This window comes from Dermacentor variabilis, chromosome 4 (assembly GCF_050947875.1).
Source record: "Dermacentor variabilis isolate Ectoservices chromosome 4, ASM5094787v1, whole genome shotgun sequence".
Taxonomy (NCBI): Eukaryota; Metazoa; Arthropoda; class Arachnida; order Ixodida; family Ixodidae; genus Dermacentor; species Dermacentor variabilis.
In genome coordinates this window covers 12,632,159-12,656,499 of record NC_134571.1, presented here as the reverse complement: position 1 = coordinate 12,656,499, position 24,341 = coordinate 12,632,159, and the positions used below count along the sequence as shown (strand labels likewise).

General features: G+C 47.8%; 1 protein-coding gene across 1 annotated transcript in view; it reads right to left on the bottom strand.

Moving 5' to 3' along the window:
• GABA-B-R3 (gamma-aminobutyric acid type B receptor subunit 3) overlaps positions 1-24,341 on the bottom strand; it is a 453,175-nt gene that overhangs the window by 181,932 nt on the left and 246,902 nt on the right. Inside the window, exon 2 of the mRNA XM_075688121.1 lies at positions 9,783-9,920. Within this exon, the coding sequence (XP_075544236.1) occupies positions 9,783-9,920 (138 nt within the window). The remainder of the gene's footprint in view (positions 1-9,782; positions 9,921-24,341) is intronic.

The window sequence follows — 24,341 nt, the reverse complement described above, 5'->3', positions numbered from 1 at the left end:
AGTTACTAAACAAATTTCACAAGTTTGTGCGGTCGATAAAACTACTATTCTTACTTTCTACAGTTATCTAATAATTAGCTATCGCAATCGATGCTTCGACTTTTGGGCAAAACTGTGGGTTTTCTTTTCTATATGAACAGACTTCTGCTCAAAAAGTTTCTAAAGCATCAAAGGAGTTGTTTGTTTCATGATTCACAAAACGTTTCAAGGATCATGCTTAAAAGCAAAAATTGAAGATGTCTATCACTCAGTGTTTCTTTTTTGGTGCACCGGTATTTCCTGGCCGAAGGCATGTTGGTGGCACAAAAATGTATGAAGCTCCGATAGAGGTTACCTTTCACTGGAGCAAGCTTTAACGAAGCATCCTCCTGAGAGCATTGCTGAAACTTCTTCTAACATTTACTTTTACTTGCACAGCGTTCAACAGAAAGCTTATTGTAAGGCCGCTTACGCGAGCTTGAAGGAATATCCGTCTCTGCAATAGTTCTTGTAGCTAGCTGCCACAAACGTGACCAAATCTGGCCGAATGAAGGGTGCTTAGATTTCGAAACTATCAAGAACGGCATCTTTGTGACGGTTTAGGTAGGTCGGATTTACTTAAGTTCAGTTGGATACCTACAAAAGTAATTATTATTGTCACTGTGGGTACCCGGTGCAATAAAAATGAACGAAACAGCATTTTAGACATAACCTACAATTTTGTAACATTTTGCATTGCCAAAAAATTAATTTCAAGTTTTTCCCGGAGCCCTCATTTATCCATAATATAGGAAATTTCCCACGATTTGGCAACACTTAGGCGGACATACTTTCACGCTATTAATGTCAATTTCCGAAGAGCAATCAACAAAAAAATAGTACTTAACTTTTTTAATTCTGGACCCTGGGGGTAGTTTAACTACAAATCTTAAATCGTGAAAGCCGCGCCTGATTCGAGATATTCATCATCGAATTTCATTGCTCAAGTTTGGCAGTCTTGAAACCGAACGCGACGATAGCCTAGGTATTACATCAGACAGAAACGCTCTTTAACGAATTTTGACGCTCATAGCTCTTAAAAAGATATCTATATAGTCTAAAAAAGTTCCCTGTGTACTATACACGAGGTAATGCACCAAATGAATTTTTCTTTATGTGTGAAGGTGGCACAGCAATTAAATTATCGGTGTGCACCTATATAACCCTTCCGCCTGCATGCACGCCTTTACATTACTGACAGGACTAAATAAGGAGATATTTGCACGAAGTTATGGTGCAGGTATTCTTTTTCACTTTAAAAACAGACATGTATAGTATGTTACATGTTGCAAGTCATCTTCGTAGAACTGGTTTAAAATAAGCATGCGCATGCTTTTGTCACAGATAGTACAGGAAGAAGATACCCAGATACCCGCGAGGATTGAGGATGTATCTGGCGCCATATATATATATATATATATATATATATATATATATATATATATATATATATATATAAACACCGTAACACCAACGGGCACCAACATTAAATGAGACACGCGACCACGCCTTCCTTATTTCCGCATAACCTGCTGCTTCATCGTGTCCTTCCGCAAAGTGTATTTCAGCAAAGTTTCAAGCATAGGAGCATCCGCAAAGGGGCCTGTCATGTTGCATCATTATATTAATACGTCGACTTTACACGTAGCAGTTCTTGCACATATAGGAAAGAAACAAAGTGCAGATTGCGTCTTGAGAACCTAATCAAGGCTCCGATAGATTTTTAAAAATCTGGAATACAAGGGAAATGCGAATAAATGGACTCAAGTGCAAAGCGTCTACCATAAAGGCCTCGTGGGTGACTTGGCGGCATATAGGCGGAGACAAAATAAAGAATACGTTCCAGTTGCTGAATTAGTGATCATTCTTTTTATTTACCAGAATGCCAATGAAAAAGAGAGGTCGCCTTCGGCTGTGATCAGGGATGCGAGAACTTAAAGGACCTGCTTAAAATTAATTAGGCTCCCTTTCGCGTCGAAAACCCTGACTGCACGCCCGAACAACTCGAGCGTTCGATCGTGTTGCTTCTTCCCAGTTATCTACGCACGCACGCACACGCAAGTGCACACATGTATGCGGTGACGATCAAGCGATTGGAAAATCACGGAATTGCTTTTAATTTAGAAAACTGTGTTTTAAAGGAAATACACAGCGGAAAAAAAAACCGCTTCGTGATTTGCCGAAGCATCGACAGGTGCATCAATTTGAACACAAAGAGAGAGAGAGAGAGATAAACGAAGAGGGAAAGGTAGAGAGTTTAACCAAGGACGTGCCCGGTTAACTACCTTGCACTTGGGAGGGGACAAAGGGAAGAAAAGATAAGGAAAGAAAAGAAAAATAATCCTGAGTCCTTCACAGTCAGTCGCAGAGGAATCTCCACTGTCACAAGCGTTCATACAATCCAGTGTCCTTCAAGAAACGCAGAAGGGCTTTTGTGGCATTTTGCATGCAAGAACACATAGGCCGTGGTGCGAAGATAATTTCTTGTGATAGCGCTGCATTGTTTAGCAGGTTGAGCTTCCCTTGTAAAATACGTCGATGAGTGTCAAAGGATGGGCAGTGATAAAAAATCAAAAGAGCATAGTGTGCTTGGGTTAGGACGCAATGCAGTACAGCAAACTGTTGTTTAGTGCAACGACGATAGGCCAAATATCTGGATAAAATGACGAGCAAACAAGCAGAATAAATCACAACTTTTATTGGCTGCTGTTTTTCTGGCTCGATTACATCAAATGATTATCACTTGCGAGCAGAGTACTTTGCATTGCGCTTACATAATTTCTCTTGTATGCTGTTTTTCATGTTGGGACAGTCCAATGCTGAGTTTCACTCGTTGAGCTAGTTTCTCTTAACTAATTAATTAACCAAGTATTTATTTACTTATTTACACACTGCAGACTCCGTGGTCAGGGTTGTGTAGAACTCAGGGGCATGCTGTTAAAAAAATCAATAAATGTTGCAGACAACTAAAAAGGGACAGAAGCTTAAGACTAGAAATGAAGAACACGCAGGATCCAAAACTCCCACACATTACTACACAGCGGGAAGAAATAAGCGTGTGAAGAACGCCGTAAATTCGATGCTTGAACACGCCCTAGAAGGCGCTGTAGTTAAAGGACACGTGGAGTGGCATGCAGGAACTGTGACCCCTGACATTAAGCATGTGCATACTGTGCATGCTTAATGTCAGGTGTCGGGAGCCCCTCTCGCTCGAAAAAAAAAGTTTACTGAAAGCTGCGGTGCGCCGCGATCGCACGCTGCTCAGACTCCGTGCTTCTAGATTCTCGACCAGCGGCGTCACGTCAGAGACAGGCGCTGGCCCTTCCGCGAAGTGGTATAGTGCCTATACGGGGCCAATCTGACTTTCTTTGCGCATATCAGTTTTACGTGCTTTTCAACCCTGTGCGTGTGCTTGACGCTGCTCGCAGATCTCTCGGCAAGTACGCTAAACTCGCGCGCACGCGAAGCAGGCGACCTGTCGTCGTGCAGCGCGGCGCCCTCGAGAGAGACAGGTGTGTGTGAAGAACCCCTGGGCGAGCTCACGCCGCCGTTGACTTCGCTGTCGAGCCGAGCTCTAGCGCAGGGAAGCGTTCCCGCACGCGTCTCTTCCTTGCAACACCGGCTGCTCTGCAATTATAATGCAACCGGGGAGGTGGAACCCGCGTCGTCCCCCTTGGCGGCCACTCTGTCAACTCGAATGCTGCCGGCAGTGAGCGAGCCACAGCGAATGCAGCCTGTAGTCCGTGCACCGAACTTTATGCTATTTTCCATCCCCTTTTCACGCGGCTGGGACATTTGCGGTGTCGGCCATGCTTCGAATCTGAGTCCAGTCACAGGTAGAGTCTATTCCCGACACACGACAGAACACGGACTACTATCGTCCAAGCAGGGCTGCACTCGAGCGAGATGACTTAAAGAGCACTCGAAAGAGTGCACCAGCGGTACATAAAACTTTTCACCTAAGGGTGCATTTTGCCAGACACGTCTTGCGGCACTTTCTGGTGAACTTCTGAAGTGCAGCAAACGCCAGCGCAGCTTTGTTTTCGGGGCGTTAGCTGAGTAGACTGCATCGCTTACCGCTGTCATTTCTCTAAAAAAACGACCGGTTAAGGTGTCCGTTAAGGTTAAGGTGTTACGGTTAAGATTAAGGTGTTAAGGTGTCAGGTAGGTGAATCGGCTTGAACAAAATCGCGTCTGATGGTGAAGCGTGGTCATCCTGAGTAGTTGTCGTCACTGATCGTCACGAGGAGTCAATCGTTACGAGAACTGAACGATCATCACGAGCGCTGTGTACGTCGTCTCTCGCAGTCCTTCGCGCTGCACGTTATTTTTTATCATGAATTACCAATTAGCCCAAGCAACTACCCTAGTTTACGTCACTGACCGTCAAGAACAGTCATTGAGGAGTCATCTCGCTCGCCCTCTGTCCATCTTCACACCTGCTAGCTTCGTCTACTCCCTTGCTTACTCACGACTCGCTTCCATCTTCCGAACTCCTTGCAATTCACCGGGAAATCTGTACGCGCAATGCTTAACCCCAACGTGAACGTGCTCTGCGACAGCAGCCACAACACTAACCAGCTTATTCGGCACTGATCATATCATCTTGCTTTGTCACTGCGAAAGTGTTTCTACATCGACTTTTCGAGAGTATTACGGTTTTTCTCGCTAACTTTTTTCTGCACTGGCTGAGATGCTATAGCGACAACGGAGATGAAGGACCATAATTCGGACGCACAAGGGGTTCGGCCGTAAAGTTCTCCCTCTTTCCTTATTTCTCACAAATAAAATGAAGTTAGAAAGCGCGCGCGGCTGCTGATGATCTCTTGTAAGCCTGCGTGCTTTTTTCGAATGCAATGTAGCGGCAGATTGAGACACGTAATGTGATCACTGACAAGCTTGCTTGAATGCATGTTCCAGAGCTTTTCCTGTAAATAATTTATTTATTTCGTTCGTCTTTTCTTGTGCTCGCCATACACTCAGGGCTACACGTGGAACGCAAACGCCACGTTTCTGCTAGCGCGTAGAGACGAAGAAGTCCTGTCAGGGAAAGGTGCTGTGCACTCCGGACAAAGAAAAAAAAAACAAATGACATTTTTTTTTTTTGCAATAAAAGGCGAAGAGATCACGAGGGCGACGCATACAAACGGAGGAGGAGGATGGTTGTAGCTACAAGTTGTTCTAGCCTCGGAATGGCATACCGGCAATCGTTCCGCTCGAGCATTTTATTTTTATCTGTGGGGGGCTAAGCAGGCACAACTTAAAATGAGTAGTAAGCATGCCACTTATAATCAATGCTGCCAGCAAGGATAAGAAATACGAGGAGACGGTGTGAATGTACGCTGGCTCCACTGCACTGTGCGGTACAGCGCGAAGCGGGACAGGGGACACAGCAATAAACGAGCACAAGCGCTTACTACCAACTGAAAATTTATTGCCCGATGCAAGGTTTTTTTTTGTCGTTCTTCCTCCGCTTTGTATCAGGCAATAAATTTTCAGCTGGCAGTAGGCGCTTGTACTTTTTTCTTCCTGTGTCCCCTGTCCCGCTTGGAACTGTACCACACAGTCTAAAATTGAAAACCAACTAGCTCAAACCATCATCCTTCTACGCCACTACGCTATACGTCCACCCCACAAACAGTGAAGAGTCCTTGGAGTCGACTGCGTTAACCAATTGGTGATAATGAGCAATAGAGCAGTGCTCTTAAAATCGACCACTTATTCGCTGGACAAATCGGTGTCTGTAAGAAACTGTGGGAGGAACAGTAAACTAGGGTTCTTTAATGGTAACACTGCTGTAGTGACATATTATCTGGTGAAACTTCGAGTCCGCGAGAATCTTAGTGCCGTGTGCAATGTCGGTACTCGTCACATAGAAGCGCCCACACTAGCTAGCACGATGCAGCTATAGACCTTGTCTGCTTGGAGCAGATAAAGCAAACGAAGATGGGTGGATGAGCCGCCCGTCTGTCTGCGTGGTTCATTCCAGTTGCTGCTTTAGGCGGGGCTGCACGTCGGCCCACCCGGCACTCGGATAGGCCACGCGAGCTTGGGAGCACTTGTCACGTGCGCCACCCGAGAGGCAACGTGCTATGCTGTGCGAGCGCGGGGTCACGTGCCTCCCATTCGGCAGCAGAAGGGTACACCGGGTGCCCCTCCGCGGCAAGGCTCGCAGCTTCTTCTGCCTTCGCTTATCGGGGAGAGGAGCTATGCGATCACGGGGAATGGCCCACAGCAGAGCGCGCTCACGGATGCACGAAGATAGTTGACGCGCTTGGACTGACTCTTTTACTTCTTCAAGTACATTTGTTCTCTGTTCATTCGTGTTTTCAGACTGTCGCACGGGCCTTTGGGCATTGGGCACGCGATGGCTCGGTGTCTGTTGTCTGGTAGTCTCCGTTCGCAAAAGAGCGCGGGAATAGAATCATTTCCCGAAGCGAGGGAATAGCGTCACCAAATACCGCGCCGAGTCTTATGCAGGGTGGGAAGTGTACTTTCCACCCTGCAACGTATGCGCAGGCGCTTGCGCATACAGGACGTATCCCGTTCCCAGCAAAACCAGTACGGTGAGGGCGTCATTTATACGGAATACCAGCTAATGTAATAAAATTTGAAATTAAATTGGACACGGTTCCAGCTTTTACTGCGACTGCAGTTAGGAGCCGGAAAGTGGGTCCACCCTGCCCGTTACTCAGTCGTCAGGCCACCTGTTCGTCCTCACCCTGTCGATACGGCGAAGGAAAACTAAACCCTTCCGCCGATGATCGCCTGTGTGCACTGGAGAAGCCGCACGCGCTAGGTACTGGAAAATGATCGGGCAACGTTTTCTGCCGCAGAAACAGTTTATCTCGAGGTCTCCCGCATCCTAATGTAATTACTGTATCTTTTTTATACTTCTTGCGTATTTTTTTACAGAGCCCTGTATCTGCTGTATTTGTGTATACTAATAGCGCGATTCTAATCTATTCATAGTTGAATTTGCCTTTTTTGTTATGATATGTCCGTCCATAAAATGCGCTGTTTATTGTAATATTTTTACTATGGACATGCCTGTTTTGCTTGGGCCTTGTTGTGGTCTGTAGTATGTACTAAATAAATACAATAAATAACATACTTCCGTTTCGCAGAAACTGCGTCATCGCCCGACACATTTGAGCAGAGGACAGCACAGGCGTATCGAGCCGGCGTCTGCGTGTTGCCATCCGTGCTACCGCTGCAGATGTGCCGGTCCCCGGCTCTGTTCTCCTAGGAATTACGCAACGAAACAACTAACGCTACCTCAATATCCTCACAAACACACGCTTTCAAGTGCATAGTTCTTTATTCAATAAACGGAATTTATTTACTTGTTTCCTTCCGACCTTCTAAAGCGGTCGAGTAGCTTTCTTTCGATCTTTCGCCAGCTATTTTTTTTTGCTTTCTTTATTCGTCGACAAACGGCAACTCGCTCTTTCAAACGCACGTTCTGTCACGAGGATGCTTCGCGTAGCGTCTGACGGTTCCGACGCTATGGTGGCGGCACTGCCTCGCGTTTCTCCGCGACTAAATATTGTGTTGACTTCTTTTCCCTGTTCTCGAAATGCACTCTGCTTCCAGGCTTTTCAATTCCGCACACATGCAGACCTACTCGTGACTGCATACACTGCCCCGGTGGCACTCGGCGGTCGTAGCACCTGCAGCAACCCATGTTTGGTTCATAACTCAGATGTCCTTTCTTTTGTTATCTGCCTTTGTGGTGTAATAAACAGCATGCAGCCGTTCAGTCAGTACCCCATTGAAATAAAGTTTTCAGTGTTGCTGCTATGCATTGTCAGTAACAATTAATGTGATTTGATTATCACCAACTCATCCATGAGTTTCAGAACGACGTCATTACAGCCTTTCGTGCGCAAGATTTCCGGCACAAGCTCTCTTCAGAAAAATATTCGTGGGCGGATCACGCATCTGTTTTACGTTTCCAGAATTATGTAAGGCTTCTGCTAACGCTGCGAAGGTGGAAGAGAAAGATCACGTGGTGTATGTGTACGTAAGGATCAAGCGCGGGCGCCATATGGAACTCTGTTTCTTTTCTGATTATGTATATACGTAGGACACGTTCTTTTTAGACAGCACTGATTTTTTTATAGAAAGGCTGTAAGCGAACGTGGCGTTCCTTCAGACGAATCTCTAGGTGAGGCGTAGATGCTTTGCCGCTAATAACGAGAACTTCAGAATACCAAATAACAAAACTTTATCAACTTTTTTATTAGTGCCTTAGGGACAACTGTCTAGAAACGAACTTGAAGGCACTAACACTTTAATCCGCCCTCATTAAAAATGGTTAAAGTCACATCTAATTGGAGAAATTTTTCATCAAAGTTCAATGGTAAATCCAGGGAATATCGAAACCGAGCGCCGTGGGAGCGCGTAGGAAGGTCGGCCCCGCTCTCGTCACGTCAGACCGAAACGCCCGGTGACGACAAGCGCGAGGAAGTTTGTAACCGGGCGTCTCGGCGGGTCGCGCCAGCTACCGAACTGGGGCGCTTCGCCTGGCAAGCATGTCGCGTCTGTGTGTGGGGTCAGGATTTGCCGCGGCATTCAAACTTCGCCCGACGCTTTTGTACGGGAAGGTGCCGTCTGACGCGCAGCGGAACGCACTAGGTCTCAATATTGCCGCAATTGACCTGTGGAAATCTATGATGAATATGTCGAGTTAAGTGCGATTTTCAATGTAAAAAGAAGGTGCGGATTAAAACATGACTGCCTCCAAGTTTACCATTCAGGCAACTGCCGCCAATGCAGTAATAAAACAGTTAATTAATGAATGTTGGCTGATTAGTCTCTTGAAGCTAACGGTATTAGCCGCAAAGTATGTCGGTTATATATATATATATATATATATATATAAAGGACTAGCCGTCATCATTGTACGGTGACTACATCGTCGCTGGAACGTATTTCAGACGAATATGATGTTACAGCTATCCAAAAAAGGACGTGCACTACGGTCTCCTGCTTTCTACAGAGTAAGTGGTTAGTATACAAAGAAGCAGTACGCCTTTTTGCCCCATACAGAACTGATGGTCGCGTTCCTGTGCGCAGATGAGAAAATAATGTCATGATTAGCGGCAAGGGGTATCGAGCACATCCCTCCCTTGGCTTCCCGTGTAGAGCAGCCTGCGCAACGGTTCACGGAACAAGGAATGGGCGAAATATCTATTTAACCGTTTCCGCATGAGAATCAAAGGGTATTCCAGTGAAAATGGAAAAATAAATATATGCATACCATACAAAAATCCCTTCGCCCTCCCCCCGAAAAACCAACCAACCAACCAACCAAACAAACAAACAAACAAACAAACAAACAAACAAACAAACAAACAAACAAACAAACAAACAAACAAACAAACAAACAAACAAACAAACAAACAAACAAACAAACAATCAAACACCGACCGAATAACACAGACCACTCTTGAAGGCACCACGAAGTCGGGTAACCTATAAGACAGACAAATCTGAATCCATATTTGAAAGAGGTGATCACTTTGACCTCAGAGAAAAATGCGTCTAGCAAAAATTCGCTCAACGGCAATGCTAAACAGGCACCCCTTAACCCGCGGAATGGAGTGTTTCGGCTGCAGCATAAAAACAGCAAGAATTTGATGTTGAATTTCTGTGTATCAATGCGAGGACACTGCAAGCCGCGTAAGCAATTTTATGCCCCTGTGTTTGCCCACCATCTTGTACATGATCTGTCGAAATAAATTACTCGTTTTTCGCACCTGCAGCACGCCCCAGTAGCTGACCACTTTGGCGAGGCGCTCGGTGACCTCGGAAGAAGAGGTGCCCAGCAGCATGGTCATCTGCTGCTTCCGGTAGATGGCGTGGAAGAAAGCATTGATAGCCGCTCCGGCGTCACACTGCACGAGACAGGAAACCACGACGTAAATCAGTACGGTGTGTATAACTAGCGCGCACGCACATACGCACACACACCCTTGCGGGAGTAAGGGTGTGTGTTATAGACCAATTTGTTCTCTCATAGACTCGTACGGGTGTAAATCGGATAACAGCGTAGAGTTTCTGGACATGACGATGGGACTGCGATGAAATCACATTTGTTCAAGGCCGGCTAATAAATCCTAAATTAAAGCTGTGGCCGTTCGATCGTTAAATCCGGTATTGCTGCTACTTGTCTCAAAGTAGCACGTAGGTCGTATCTTGACACAGTAAATGAGAACTTTACAAACCATGCGAGATAGGATTTCCTAAATGTACACGTTCCTTGTAAAGAGATTGTTTAGCCAATTAAGATGACAGGGTGGCGCTAAACAAAGTTCAAGCGAGGCATAGAGGCAGAAAGCAAACGAGTGCAGCTGCTTTGGTGTTGGCGTAGTTATCAGTAATGCTGAAATGGTTCAGCGGCATTAAGAAACTGGTAGGAAAGTTACGAACAAGGAAAAGTAAATGAAAATGTGTTTGTGGGCATTAAGAAAGAATGAAAGCTAGTGGGATACAAAACTTGTTGAGCGCATCTTGCTACATGCGGCCACGCTTGCGAGGAGCAACCAGCTGCGTGCGTTAAAAAGGAACGTTACATTCACTTGGCTGATATAATTATTCGCACCTGGCAGAGCAATGGAAACACTGCATTTGTGAACCACTATATTTGGGATAGCTGAATTCTGTTTTCAATTGTTTATTGTCGGACACATAAACATGCCATATCACAGAAACTTTTTCCGCAACGAAATAGGAAATTCGCCCATAAATGTTTAAGTCAATCGGGAATTATGTGTCAAAAAAGAATTAAAGTTCTTGAATGTTACATGACTACTGCGGTGCTTTCAGCGCACACATACAAATGAGATAAAGGAGAGAGAAAAGTTCTTTCACTCTCTTTATGCGAGTCTCACTTTCTGAGTATGTACGAGAAGAAAGAAGGTTAACCCAGGGGCACTTTGGGCCCCTCAGTTACGCGTGCGAAGCTCTAACCCCGAGGGGTTACAGCACTGCACGCATAATGCGAAGACGTGGGGTCGTTACCCACCTGCGACAAGTTGATCTTTCATCCACTTTCATTGCCATTGAATTATCATTTCTTTAATTCAATTAGTAAGCACATGTAATTTCCACTATGTTGTCTTTGGTGTCTTTGTTTGTTGGCTTCTTATGGTTTCTGAGTCTGTGTACTTTGTGAACACCACCGAAATGAACCGCCTCCAGCTCGCCCAAGCTTTAGCACCCGTGACGGGTGTGTGTGTCCCGTCCGTATTCAGAATAAGCTCAGTTGCGACTGAAGGGCGCCTTAACGTAAAGCTATTTCAAACTTTTCTATTCCAATTCTGCAATCAGCCCTCCGCGATTAGTCAAAAACTTTTTTGAACGCCTGTCTGTCACGCGACGTCACGAAAACCTCGATAACTCCCAATTTGACATGACGTGTACACACTGATTATGTGTGATTCGAATGAACGAAAGAAAAATAATTGTTTCTGATTGGACGGCTTTTTGCCATTAACTCTGTGCTATTGGTCAAAAGGTTTCAGGCTGCACCCACTTCACCTGTCTGTCACTCGACGTCACAAAACCGGGAAATCTGATTGCGTCAAAGTGACGTGTGCATGTTAACGATGCATTAATATGCCGAACAAAACTGGATTTTTTTAATGGCCTGAGACTGCCCCGTTCCGAAAGGAATAGAAGATGACTGCCGCCGATCGCTCAGGCACTGGCTACTCGCATCTGCCGGAGAGCATGGGTTTATTTGCGTACAATAAATTTTGTTGCGCGGCAGTATAACGTTATGAAGCCCTTTCGGCAAGTATACTACATCACTCTGCCAACTGTTCTTTGCTGAGGAACCGGTTTAGCGGCATTTTTAACTCTCCGTTGCACGCCGCCGCGATTTTAGACAAGCCACCGCAAGCTAGGCAAGGGAACGCGGACTAATCGCGGACGCCAGCACCTGCCTCTTCATCTGGTTTTCAGCGCGCTGGCTCGGCCCCATCGAAATCCTCTCCACTAGAGCGTGCTCCTCGCCTCTTGTCAGCCAATTTGATATGAAAAACCGCTGAATGTAGGCAATGTTATTCGTTTTGAAAGCAAACAAAAGTGACCTCCTATATATAAACGAGGAAAGCGTTTGATTCGGCTGTTCAGGCGACGCTGCGGGTCACCGCCCGATGATTGCGCCGGTGGTTACGGAAGTTTGACGTCAGGAGATTGGAATAAAAACATATTGGAATAGTTTTACATTATAGGGCCCCTATAAACCGTAAAATAATTTACGCCCTTAAGATTGAATAAGGCTGTAATTCGGTTTGTAACACACTGTTAATTTTTTTTTTTGGGGGGGGGGGGAGGTTATGAACAAATGTATATTGTAATTCACTTTTAAGGGTGCAAATTATTTTACAGTGTAGTTTTCGCCACCTTGCGCGTGTCCGTCGTCTTTTGCGCAAGCTGCAGTTCCGCCATGACAAACACATGCTTTCATTGCAGCACACTCAAACAACACAGTTCTTAGCAATCCTATTTTCGATAGGTGTGCCTCTCGAAACAAAGGACGTACATGCCAACGATTTGACAATGCCATTACACGAGAGCAACATTAGCATTCGATACGCCAGTGCACCCTATTGTGGCATTTACATTCTCTTAAACTTTACATCCACAATGCGTTAGCGATAGACTCCATGAAGGATCTGGAGTTAAATTATGCACAAAGGAACGGCAAACAGAGAAACAGGAACAGGTCGCCAGATTTACTAATTGTCTGCCCAGTCTACTACGACATCAAAGCACCCACTTGCCGAACAAGAAGCTTTGCTAAACGCACATATTCAGGGAAAGCTAGTAATGTTAGATTGAGCCTTGATGAATCATCCGAAGTTTTAAGCTACTTGGTGGAACGGCTAGAAAATACGCGTTACCTGCAATTCGAGAACATTTTGTTAATTTTTTTTCTGTCAGCAGGCAACTAACAAATGAAAAAAAAAGTGGTCGCGGAATTTCTGGCATAATATGCCGGAGACTGGCTCGTGCATCAGACCTGGACGCATGACGGCCGAACGAACTGCCCTCGAGCCCATGGATCGCTTCAAAACCGCCGATGACCATTTGCGAAGTTGTGTGAAGCCAATTAAGGCGAGTGCGCAAGGGGTGGCGACAGGGGCTCATGGAAATGAGACGGGCAATGTACGCGCTGGTGCTGGGGCGCAATCTGTGTGGCGGCCTTCCACAGCCGTCCATTTGCATAACTCGACGGCATTATACAGCATGCGGGCCGTGAATGCACCCTTGGCGCGTTCTGTACAGACACGCTGCACGTTCGCGCGCGCTGGATGTCCATCACGCATGCCAGAGCAGTCGCGACGGGGCACCGTGTTACGACCTCACCGTTCCTTGGGTCGATGAGAGAACCCAAGCACCTGAACCCACGTGCGCCCATCGCAGAAGCGGGGAGGAGGGCGTTTTCGTCAAAAATCAAATTTGCAAGTCGCGCTACGCATTTCCCTTTCGAGGATGTGGGACAGTGAACGCAAGGCACGCAGACCGGATGAACACGAGGCGAAATTTGTAATGAGTGATCGGGAATCTCTAGAAAAGAACGATCAAGGTTATTTTGCTCAATAATCAACAAGCGAGCCTCAATCCCCATTCTTTACCTATTACTGTGTAGTAACATTTGCCAACCGTCGCAGCTTTGGGACAGACGAGAAACCGGCGAGCTTGAAGTTTATTGGCGTGTGCTCACAGTAGAGCGTAGTGGCTTTGATCGCCGTTTTGTCGTTCAGCTGCACTGCTTCCGTATCAGAAAGTTTGCATTTTCCCCTCAGTGATACCCGAGCATGATCCGTCTACATTCTCACGTGGTGGTGACGTTGAAGAACACAGTAGCAATACTGTGAAGGACAGAACTAACTTTTATTGGGCGAACCTGTGCCCACAAAAGCAGGCTACACTTATAGCACAACGACAGCGGCGAACACGGTCGGCGATCGTCGAAAATCTCATCAACGGGTCAAGCGCGTCCGCTTTTATACATCAATCGTCGAATGTTCCAGACTAATCGTTGGGACCCGCGTACCTTCCACAAAGTTCTACACCATTCGCGTCACGCGATGAAATCAGATAACACAAGGTTCGGCGACAACAGACAGCGGATAGAAGCATCGATAACTTTCCAGAAACTTCGGATACATGCAAACGCGTCCCGCGCTGTGCGATAAGATTTATTAGGCGGAGAAACGTGGTCGCCCGATAAATATAAGTAGACGTGTCAATATTTTACCACCCTGGAGCCTCAACCGACCAACATTGTATGCGCGCCAACCTGGCTAGTTCAGCTACGAAGTAGATACATACTTTCTGCGGAGAGTATAATCCTACCGTCTCGCTTCCGAAAGCCTCCAAGAAGAGAGAATGAAACGTCGAATTTGGGGCCGGAGGTTGTAGTGTTACGGAGCTAACAATTATAATTTAGTGTACTAGGCATCCAGCCATGCTACCGCTCTACATGGTGTCGTCCGTTCTTTTGACTATTGAGGCGGGTTTCTATGGCCGCGCGTGCCCTTTCCCACGTTTCAGAAATTCGCGATCGTTTGCACCAGGATATCTATTCATTGAATAATAATAGCCGGCTTCGTCGTCAGTATTGTTTAAATTGGTTTTGTTGAAATGGCGCACTCCGACAGAGAGACACTGAGCAAGCTGCACACACACACACACACACACACACACACACACACACACACACACACACACACACACACACACACACACACACACACACACACACACATATATATATATATATATATATATATATATATATATATATATATATATATATATATATATATATATATATATATATATATATATATATATATATATATATATATATATATATATATATATATATATATATATATATATATATATAGATGACCTATATGTCTAACGACTGCTTGTGATGAATACAATTGATTACAAATGACTAAAAATGCTTACTAGTGAGAAGTAATGACTATGAAATGACCAATATGTCTAACGGCAACTTGTAACGACTACAATTCATTATAAATGAATAAGAATGCTTAGTTATGAGAAGTAGTCACTAATAATGACTCAAATGACTTACACACGACCGCTACAGATGTGAATATCAACGGCTGTTCCCTATACGGAATCGCGCAATGAAACAACAAACGCAGCCCAGATATCTTAGAATATATATATATACTAGAATAAGAATATATATATATGTTCTTCAATTATTAAAGCAATGATGCGCTTAATAGCAGGCCTCCCAACCATGACAGCGTACATTTGCTGCAGCTAGGATATCTGGGCTGCGTTTGTTGTTTCACTGCGGCGCGATTCCGTATAGGGAACAGCTGTTGACATTCACATCTGTAGCGGTCGTGTGTAAGTGGCTGTACGTCGAAGGCTGATTCGTCGTATGCGTGCTGTCTGCCGCAGCAACCACAGGGAAAGAGGGAGAAGAAAAGTGGCGTTCTTCCCGAGCGCTCCACCACAGCATGTGACGAGAGAGAGAGAGAGAGAGAGAGAAAGAGAGATGCAAAAAAAGAAAAAGACCCGTAACCAGAGTTAAAGCCTCCGGTTTGCTACCGTGCACTAGGGGAAGGGAAAGAGGAAGACGGAAAAAAGAGAGGGGACAAAAGAAAGTCGTGAAAGAAAAATACATGCGACAGCATACATCATGTGGCAATCCCCAAAGCTCCAGCGCGACAGCAGGGACGGTGAAAGTTCGGCCTCCACCAGCCACCAACCAGAATGGAAACGGGCGAAAGAGCCAAAGAAAAATATTCGCTTCAAAAGAACAGTGACACTCATATATGGTAGACGAGAAAGTTAGACCTAGATGCAGGGACGGCGATCTTCAGACTGAGTGCCACGTGTCACGTCTCAACACGGCCAGGGGCGTTAATTAGACGTTTGCCACGATGCAATCCCCACCCATCCATGAGCGCCTACCAAGAAGTCAGCGCAGCGTTGACACCGACTGCTGATGGGTCGACAAAAGGCACTCACTCACGCCACTACACTCTAAAAACAGTTGCACCCTTTGCGGTGTATATTTGTCCCACAACGATAATCGTCATCAGTCTTGCCCGCGTTTCCTTTCTTTAACGGTGCGAGCCCGGTACTTCCCAGTCACGAACGGCATGCGTGTTATCAGTGTGACGCAGCATTCTCGACAGGAAAGTAGCGAGCGCCGTGTTTTCAAGAAAGGAAACGCAAGCAAGGCAGATGACGATTATCGTTGTGGGACAAATATACACCCCAAAGGGTGCAAACGGTTTTTAGAGTGTACCTGAAAGCCTGAAGTAATGATGAAAAGGGCCAACGTCAAATGCTACCGAGGACTGGGGCACACCGTGGATTCCCAGGTTGCTATCTTGTCCCCTATTCTATGCTTCGGGTGAGCGGAGGCTTGTTACGTCTCAACACCACAAAGGCATTAATTGGTCGTTTGCCACTAGTCAAACCAACAACAATCCATCAGCGCCTACCCAGACGTTAACGTAGCGTGGACACCGACTCTTGACGGGTCCCACGAAAGGCCATCCCCACACCAGTGCCTAGAAGACAAGGTGGAAGTAGCGACGGTGACCTCGCATTCGCAGGTTGCTTTCTTGCCATATATTCCAGACCACCGGGCTTCGGAGGCGGGGTTACTGCGGAGTGTTGCGAGCATGGGCGTGGTATCACAACGGAGTGGACGATGGTGATTTGCTGCATGACAGTCTTCAGCTTTCCTAGTCGACTCGCCTAGGGAAGACGACGGTATTAAAAGCGGAGACTTTTCGAGCAGGAGGACAGAGGGTCCTGATATGAACTCGGTCATTTAACTTGCTCCTGCACGTAGTGTGCTTCCGTACTGGAGCCGTCTTACTAAGCAAAGAAATCATTTTCCGTCATTATCTACAACCTGACGTAGCTGTCGATGGGCTTGGTGGATTCATTGCCCTGGACACCAACCCTACCCGCAACAAACTGGTTGGCAGGGGTGACATCAAGAAGGCAGTCCTCACGATCTGAAATCGGCGGGCCTGTGTACCTGGCTTCGGGAGACACGAACTTCGAAGATCGAGGGAAACTACGACGGAAGAGCGACTTATGCGGATCGGGGATCAGCTGACCTCCTCTTCGTGGCTCAGGGAGGCACAAACGTCGCAGTAACGGCGTGGAGTCTTGGACGACTCGAGGAAACTGGAAGGAAGAGCAGCAGAAGGCAGTTCCGCGATCTGGGATCGGCGGACTTGGGAACGTGGCTCCGGGAGACACGACCTTCGCAAGCTCGAGTTTGGGTGAGTGGTTGAGCGACTACGCTTTGCCGAGGTATAAGGACAGGGTTCTATAGGGCAAGTAGCTGTAGTTAAACGCCACCGGTTGTGCGGTAAATATAGGGGAAGTTGTAGTCAGCTCTCGAAAAGCATGAATATTACAGTGTTAAATAAAGAGGAGCTGTTGCTCTTCGCAGCAGAGCTTGGTATGGAGATTGGTACTACGATTGACGATGTGAGTTTTGAGGAGGACGAGCTGATGGATGCCTGAAAAAAAAATATGTCGCGAGAGGAAAGAAAGAGCGGAAGAGAAGAAAGAGAAACTAAGACAGGAAGAAATTGAGCTTGAGAGGGAGCGAAGGTAGCATGACATTGAGCTCGCGAAAGTAAGACTAGAGCGAGCGAGATTCATGCGGAGGGCGAGAGTAATGTGCAGGGCGGATACGGCGCCTCCACAAACGCAAAGCGTGGCGAGTGTGCTTCAGCCGTACGAAACAGGCGATGACACCGGTCTCTGCCTGATCAACATGGAACAGATTTGTGACAAGCGATCATTTCACCAGGACGCATGGCTGGAACGTTTGTTTGAGTTGACGCCGGGAGAAGTCGCGCAGATCGTAGTCTGACTGAGCGCAGCCGAGGCAGACAGGTACAGTTTAGTGAAGGCGGGTTTGCTCGCTAAATACAAGTTCTCCGCAGGTAAATTTGAAGAGGAAGCGATTTCCTCGACCAAAATTCAGGAAGAAGGTTTGGCGCTGCGTTATGTTGTGCCATTACCACAAGCCCGGATTCCGAATCTGCAAGGTGCAGAATTTATCCTGCGAGCGCCCTTTGGACAAACCCGGGGCTGCGCCGAAAGGCACAGCGCCCTAATTCTCCCTTGACAAGTCAAGATGCTGAGCCGTCAGGCAGGGGTGTCCTCCGGAGAAGCATCGGCGGGCAACATGTTCAAACGTGTCGCCAAGTGCCAGACAGCCCGGCGCCGTACCTCCCCTTCCCTGGAGGTCACCGCGCCCGCCAGTTTTGAACGGGGTGGCCAGCGTGGTCGCTGATTGGACCCCCCCCGACGACCGTCGAGTGCTCACTTTGGATTGGGCCGTTTGAGTGACAATGGTTTCTGGGGGCTTATAAGCCGCGGCGCGCCGCCTGGAAAACCGGATCCGCCGACCCACCGGGAGCAGAGTGCCGCTCTCGACTGGAGTGAGATGTGTCACGCGTTTTCGCCGGACGTCGCCGTGCGAAAACAGTCGCGTTTGCTGTGAGCTCTCGGCCCCAGTGCCGATCCCTTCATGTCCTGTATAATGACCTGTATATAGTGTATAAAGTCCCTTTTGTTATTCTCACCGACGCCTGACTCGGAGTCTTCGCTACCAACGCTCTGTCACGAAACGGGTGACGAGCGCTACGGGACCACCTCAAAGTCGTAACAGTGGTGGCAGCGGTGCAAAGTCGTAACAGTGGATGGCAGCTACGGGATTGACCGGCATCAGCTACCTCGGCGCGGTGAGTGCCTGAAGTTTACCTCAAACACCAGACTTTCTCTGACACAGGTTATAGTAGCTTAGGGAAGGATTTGGTGATGCATTGTGATAACCTTGTGTGTTTCAAGCCTAGTAAGAGTGTTTTGAAAACCAGGGGATGCTGAGGGGGTAAACAGGGCAGTGTGTGAAATACTTGCATATGTCTTACTAGTAGCATTATAGTAGCGTACGGCAGGTATATTCAAAAAGGGTAAACAGCAGGAGGACAGTGTGAACGATGGAGAAGTACAAGGTGAAGGAACTTCTCGAAATTTGTGAGGAGTTGGGCATTGAGTTGGGCTCAACCAAAAGAAAGAATGCGATCCTTGAGGTCATGAGGACTGGGGACGTAACGGCTGAGGAAGCCGCAGAAGCCTTGGCGGGTATCAATGAACGTCGGGAAAGGGAGGAGAAGGAACGTTGCGAGCAGGAAAGGAAAGAAAAGGAACGTCGCGAGGAGGAAAGGGAGGAGAGGAGAGAAAAGGAACGTCGCGAGGAGGAAAAGGAGGAAAGGAGAGAGAGAGAACGTCGCGAGCACGAGCTTAAAATGAAAGAGTTGGAGATCCGAAATAACTCGCCCGCGCCTGGTCTCACTTCTAATGTTCCAAGAATACGCGATCAACTTCCACCCTTTGTCGTCGGAGAGGATATGGCCAAATACCTCGTGAAATTTGAGCACGTGTGCGAACGGAATAGCATTGAGCGATCCCTCTGGGCACAGAATCTGTTAGCCTTGCTTCCTGGGGAGGCATCAGACGTAATAACTTGCTTATCGAAAGAGGCGTTTGAGAGCTACAGTGATGTGAAGGAAGCGCTACTGCGGAAGTACAAATTGTCGCCCGAAGCTTTCCGGCAGAGGTTCCGGTATGCAAAAAAGGGCAAGGAGTCGAATGTTGACTTCGCGTTTCGTCTAAAAGCCGACTTGGTGGAATGGCTGAAGGGCGAAGAGGTTTACGACGACCGCGACAAAATTGTCGAATGCATCGCGTTGGAGCAGTTCTACTGTTGCATTGATGAGGATGTCCGGCTCTGGCTGCAAGATAGGCTAAAAGAGGTTAAGCTAAACAAGGCAGCAGAGTTAGCGGAAGAGTATTACACCCGCCGCAGCTTGCACAGCAAGGCAGTGCGCGTAGAAAAAGCAGATAGGAGAGATGGGTTTTCCGGGAAGCCCGACGAACGGAAGCAAATCACGCGTCGCGAGTTTCGGAAAGACGAGTCCCTTACCAAAGAAACTGTAAGGGAAGGACAGAATACGTCTCAGAATGCTAACGATGGTCCCAAGCAGCGAAACGATACGACGCGTTCTTTTGAAAAACGGAAGCCGTTAACTTGCTACAATTGCAAAAAGCAAGGGCACATCGCTGCGAGCTGCCCAGAGAAAATTGCTTTTGCAACAATACGGGAAACTAACAAAAACATACGACTCTTGGAGCCATATATGCGGGAAATTAAGGTAAACGGCAAGAAGTGCCGAGCACTTCGGGACTCTGCAGCAACTATGGACGTTGTTCACCCGTCTTTCGTCTCCTCGAGTGATCTTACGGGAGAGTGCGCTTGGATACGGCAAGTGGCCGAGGAGGAGAGTGTCTGTTTACCGATCGCAACGGTTATCATTGAAGGAGAGTTTGGGAAACTGAACACAGAAGCCGCTGTGTCTGCCGCCCTCCCGGAGCACTTTCCCTACCTCTTCTCAAATAGCTCGGAACAGCTGCTGAAGGATCAGGGCAAATCATTCTTTGCCGACGTGGCGTACATGGCCCTCACGCGATCCAAAGCGCGCCAGCTGTCGAGGGAACTTGACTTTGAGTCGGTGAGCGAACAGAGGTGCGGCACACGGACTGATCAAGGTAACTTGAGTGGCGAGCAGGCACGGGGGAGGCAGAGCGCGGAGGCTAGCCTGGTCGAGCGTGTCCTGGAAGTGACTGGGAGTGACACGTCCCGTGCTAGCCGCGATATGGACACGACGCCGCAGTTAGGCGACGCAGGCTCCATACTCGCTCCGGTTTCCGCCAGCTGGCAGGAGCTAGCTGCAGTTGAAAGAGAAACTCTGATTCGCGAGCAAAAGGAAGACTATTCAATAGCCGATCTGATGAAGAGCGTCAAACTGGGAGTGAAAAAAAAGAGGGTTTCATTTTACGAGGAGTCTGGCTTATTGTACCGCCGCTACACGGATAAGCAGGGTCGCAAATATGAACAGCTTCTGATTCCTCGGAAATATCGCCGACAGTTACTGGAACTCGCGCACGAAAACGCGTGGGCAGGGCATCTAGGCTTGAAAAAGACCAAGGCTAGAATGGCTCAGGAGTTTTATTGGCCGTATTGTTGGAAGGATGTCGAACAATTCGTGCGCTCTTGCGACACCTGCCAGAGAATCGGCAAATCCACTGACAAGTGGAAGGCACCGATGAAGTTGGTGCCAGTCATATCCGAACCTTTTCGGCGACTAGTAATCGATATTGTAGGCCCTCTGCCAGAATCAACGAACGGTTGTAGGTATGTTCTGACCGCCCTGTGTGTCGCGACCAAGTTCCCCGAGGCAGTACCTCTTAAGGAGCTAAATTCCTCCCAGGTCGTGGACGCTCTGCTCTCAATATTCGCACGCGTCGGGTTCCCTTCCGAGATTCAGTGCGACAATGGCAGCGTCTTCACCAGCTGCCTAACTTCTACTTTTTTGGAAAGATGCGGCATTAAGGTAGTGCACAGTTCCATCCATCACCCGCAATCTAACCCAGTAGAGCGTATGCACTCGGTGCTGAAGCGAATATTGAGAGCCCTGTGCTTTGAGCGTCACTGTGACTGGGAGGCCTGCATTCCCGCCGCTATGTTCGCCTTGAGATCGGCTCCCCATGAGAGCACCGGCTTTAGTCCCGCGGAGCTTGTATATGGCCGGAGCCTAAGAACTCCGTTGCGCATGCTGCGAGAGTCTTGGGAAGGCAGTGACGACGACCCAAATGTAGTCTCGTACGTCCTTGACCTCCTCCAGAGGCTCGGGAAAACCAAAGATATTGTAGAGAGCCACATGAAGGCGGCGAAAACCTTGTCAAAGGAATACTACGACAAGTAAGCAAAAAAACGCACCTTCGAAGAAGGTAGCCAAGTGATGTTGCTGCGACCGTCGAAAAAAAACAAGCTCGAGGTTCACTGGGAGGGGCCCGCAAAGGTTGTAACTAAGCTTTCCGATACCAACTACGAAGTTAAATTAGGGAAACGGCACAACAAAATTTACCACAGTAACTTGATGAAACCCTACATTCAGCGTCGCGCGATTATAAGCATGACGATAAATGCGGACGATGAGGAAGGGGCCGAAATCCTGACAACGGCTGATATGAAGGTATGTGGTTTAGAGCTAATGGTGGAACAGCTGACGTTGGAAGCGCGTCTAAGTGCCGCCCAAAAGGAGGACTTAAAGGGAATCATTTCAGAGTTTAGGGAGGTTTTTTCGAACCGTCCCGGAAGAACAACGGTCCTAGAGCATGACATCGAGTTAACCTCTGATCAACCGATCCGCAGTAAACCGTACCGTTGTTCGCCCGTGCAGAAAAAAATCATGGCTGAGGAGATTCAGCGCATGCGTGACTTGGGGGTTATAGTACCAAGTGAGAGCGACTACACGTCGCCCTTGATACTAGTCCAGGCTCCAGGAAAAGATCCTAGGCCATGTGTCGATTATCGGCGTCTGAACGCGATAACCCGAGATCAGACATATCCGATACCGAACCTGGAAGAAAGGGTAGAGACAGTGTCGAAGGCAAATTATATATCTACCCTGGATCTCGTGCGAGGCTATTGGCAAGTACCCCTTACGGAACGAGCTAGCCGCTATGCCGCCTTCGTTTCCCCGCTTGGAACGTTCCGGCCACTCATGTTGAGCTTCGGCCTCAAAAACGCGCCGTATTGTTTCTCTAGCCTGATGGACAGAGTGCTTCATGGTTTAGGCGAGTTCGCATTGCCGTACCTCGATGATGTTGCCATATTTTCGGACACTTGGGAATCACATCTGGAGCACTTGCGAGTGGTGTTGAGACGGTTGAAAGAGACAGGTCTTACTGTGAAACCAGCTAAATGTCACCTAGGTTGCGGTGAAGTGACTTATTTGGGCCATGTGGTGGGGCGCGGCCGGCGTAGACCGTCCGACAGCAAGGTAGCTGCTATTTTGAACTATCCTCGGCCAACCACGAAGACGGATATACGGGCCTTTTTAGGTTTAGCTGGATATTACCAACACTATGTGAGAGACTACTCTGACCTTGCCAGCCCGCTAACCGACGCACTTCGGAAGTCGGAGCCCGTTAAGGTGACGTGGGACTCAAAGAAAGAAAATGCGTTCCAAATGCTGAAGCGAGCATTAAGCCATAGGCCGGTTCTGACGGCACCAGACTTTTCGAAAGGTTTCATCATTCAATGCGACGCGAGTGATCGCGGCATGGGAGCGGTACTATGCCAAGAAGATGCTAGTGGTCATGAACGACCAATTTTGTATTTAAGTCGCAAACTAAGTTGTAGAGAAGAGGCATACAGTACCTCTGAGAAAGAGTGCGCCTGCGTTGTGTGGGCCGTTCAGAAGCTGGCTTGTTATGTCTCCGGTTCTAAGTTTGTTGTGGAAACAGACCATTGCCCTCTAACTTGGTTAAGTAGCATGTCCTCTAAAAGCGGCCGTTTGCTGAGATGGAGCATGACCCTCCAGCAGCACAGCCTAGTTGTCCGTTATAAGAAGGGAAGGTTGAACGCGAACGCTGACGCTCTAAGTCGTGCATTCTAGGCCTCGCTTCTTTCAGTGGCCTACTCGTTCCTACTCGTTACTTACCTTCTCTTGCTTCGCGACGACCTGTCCTGTTCACAGGGAGATCGGGGGAAAAAATGAATGACCTCATTGGCTTCCTCAGTAGTATGTTTTCGGTCCAAGTGATTTCAAGGGGACCATTCTATTTGTCATTGTTATTGCTGATTATTAATTGTTCCTGATCTTTTGGTGTGTTGTTCATTTGAAAAAGGGTTGTTTTGAGCCTTGTATACTAGATCGTACACCTGCCTCTTGTTGCAGCGGGAGCAAAAAGGGGGATAGCAATTCAGTTAGGTTGATTTGGATTATAGCCTTGTCTGGTGTTTGACGGGAGACAGAGGGCACTTGTTCGTGTTGGGTCTTGCCTTTTGCCGGTCGGTTTTGCAAGCTGCAGAACGACCAATCGGGACCAGTGGCGAGAAGCAAGGGCTTAGGAACGACCCGAGCGGAGCTGGTTGAGGTGCCTTGGCGACAACGCGGTGAGCCGAGCTCCTGTCCTGGCGAGTGGGACCTGGGCACGTGAAGTGACCTGGCGTCCAGACACTGGACGTAAACTTGGACGAGCCTGACGAACGTGCGCGCCTGGCATCCGAGCCATGTGGAGGCAGCTCGTCTTCCCGGCGCCTTATCTGAGGGCGGGGATGCTGTTGTGCCATTACCACAAGCCCGGATTCCGAATCTGCAAGGTGCAGAATTTATCCTGCGAGCGCCCTTTGGACA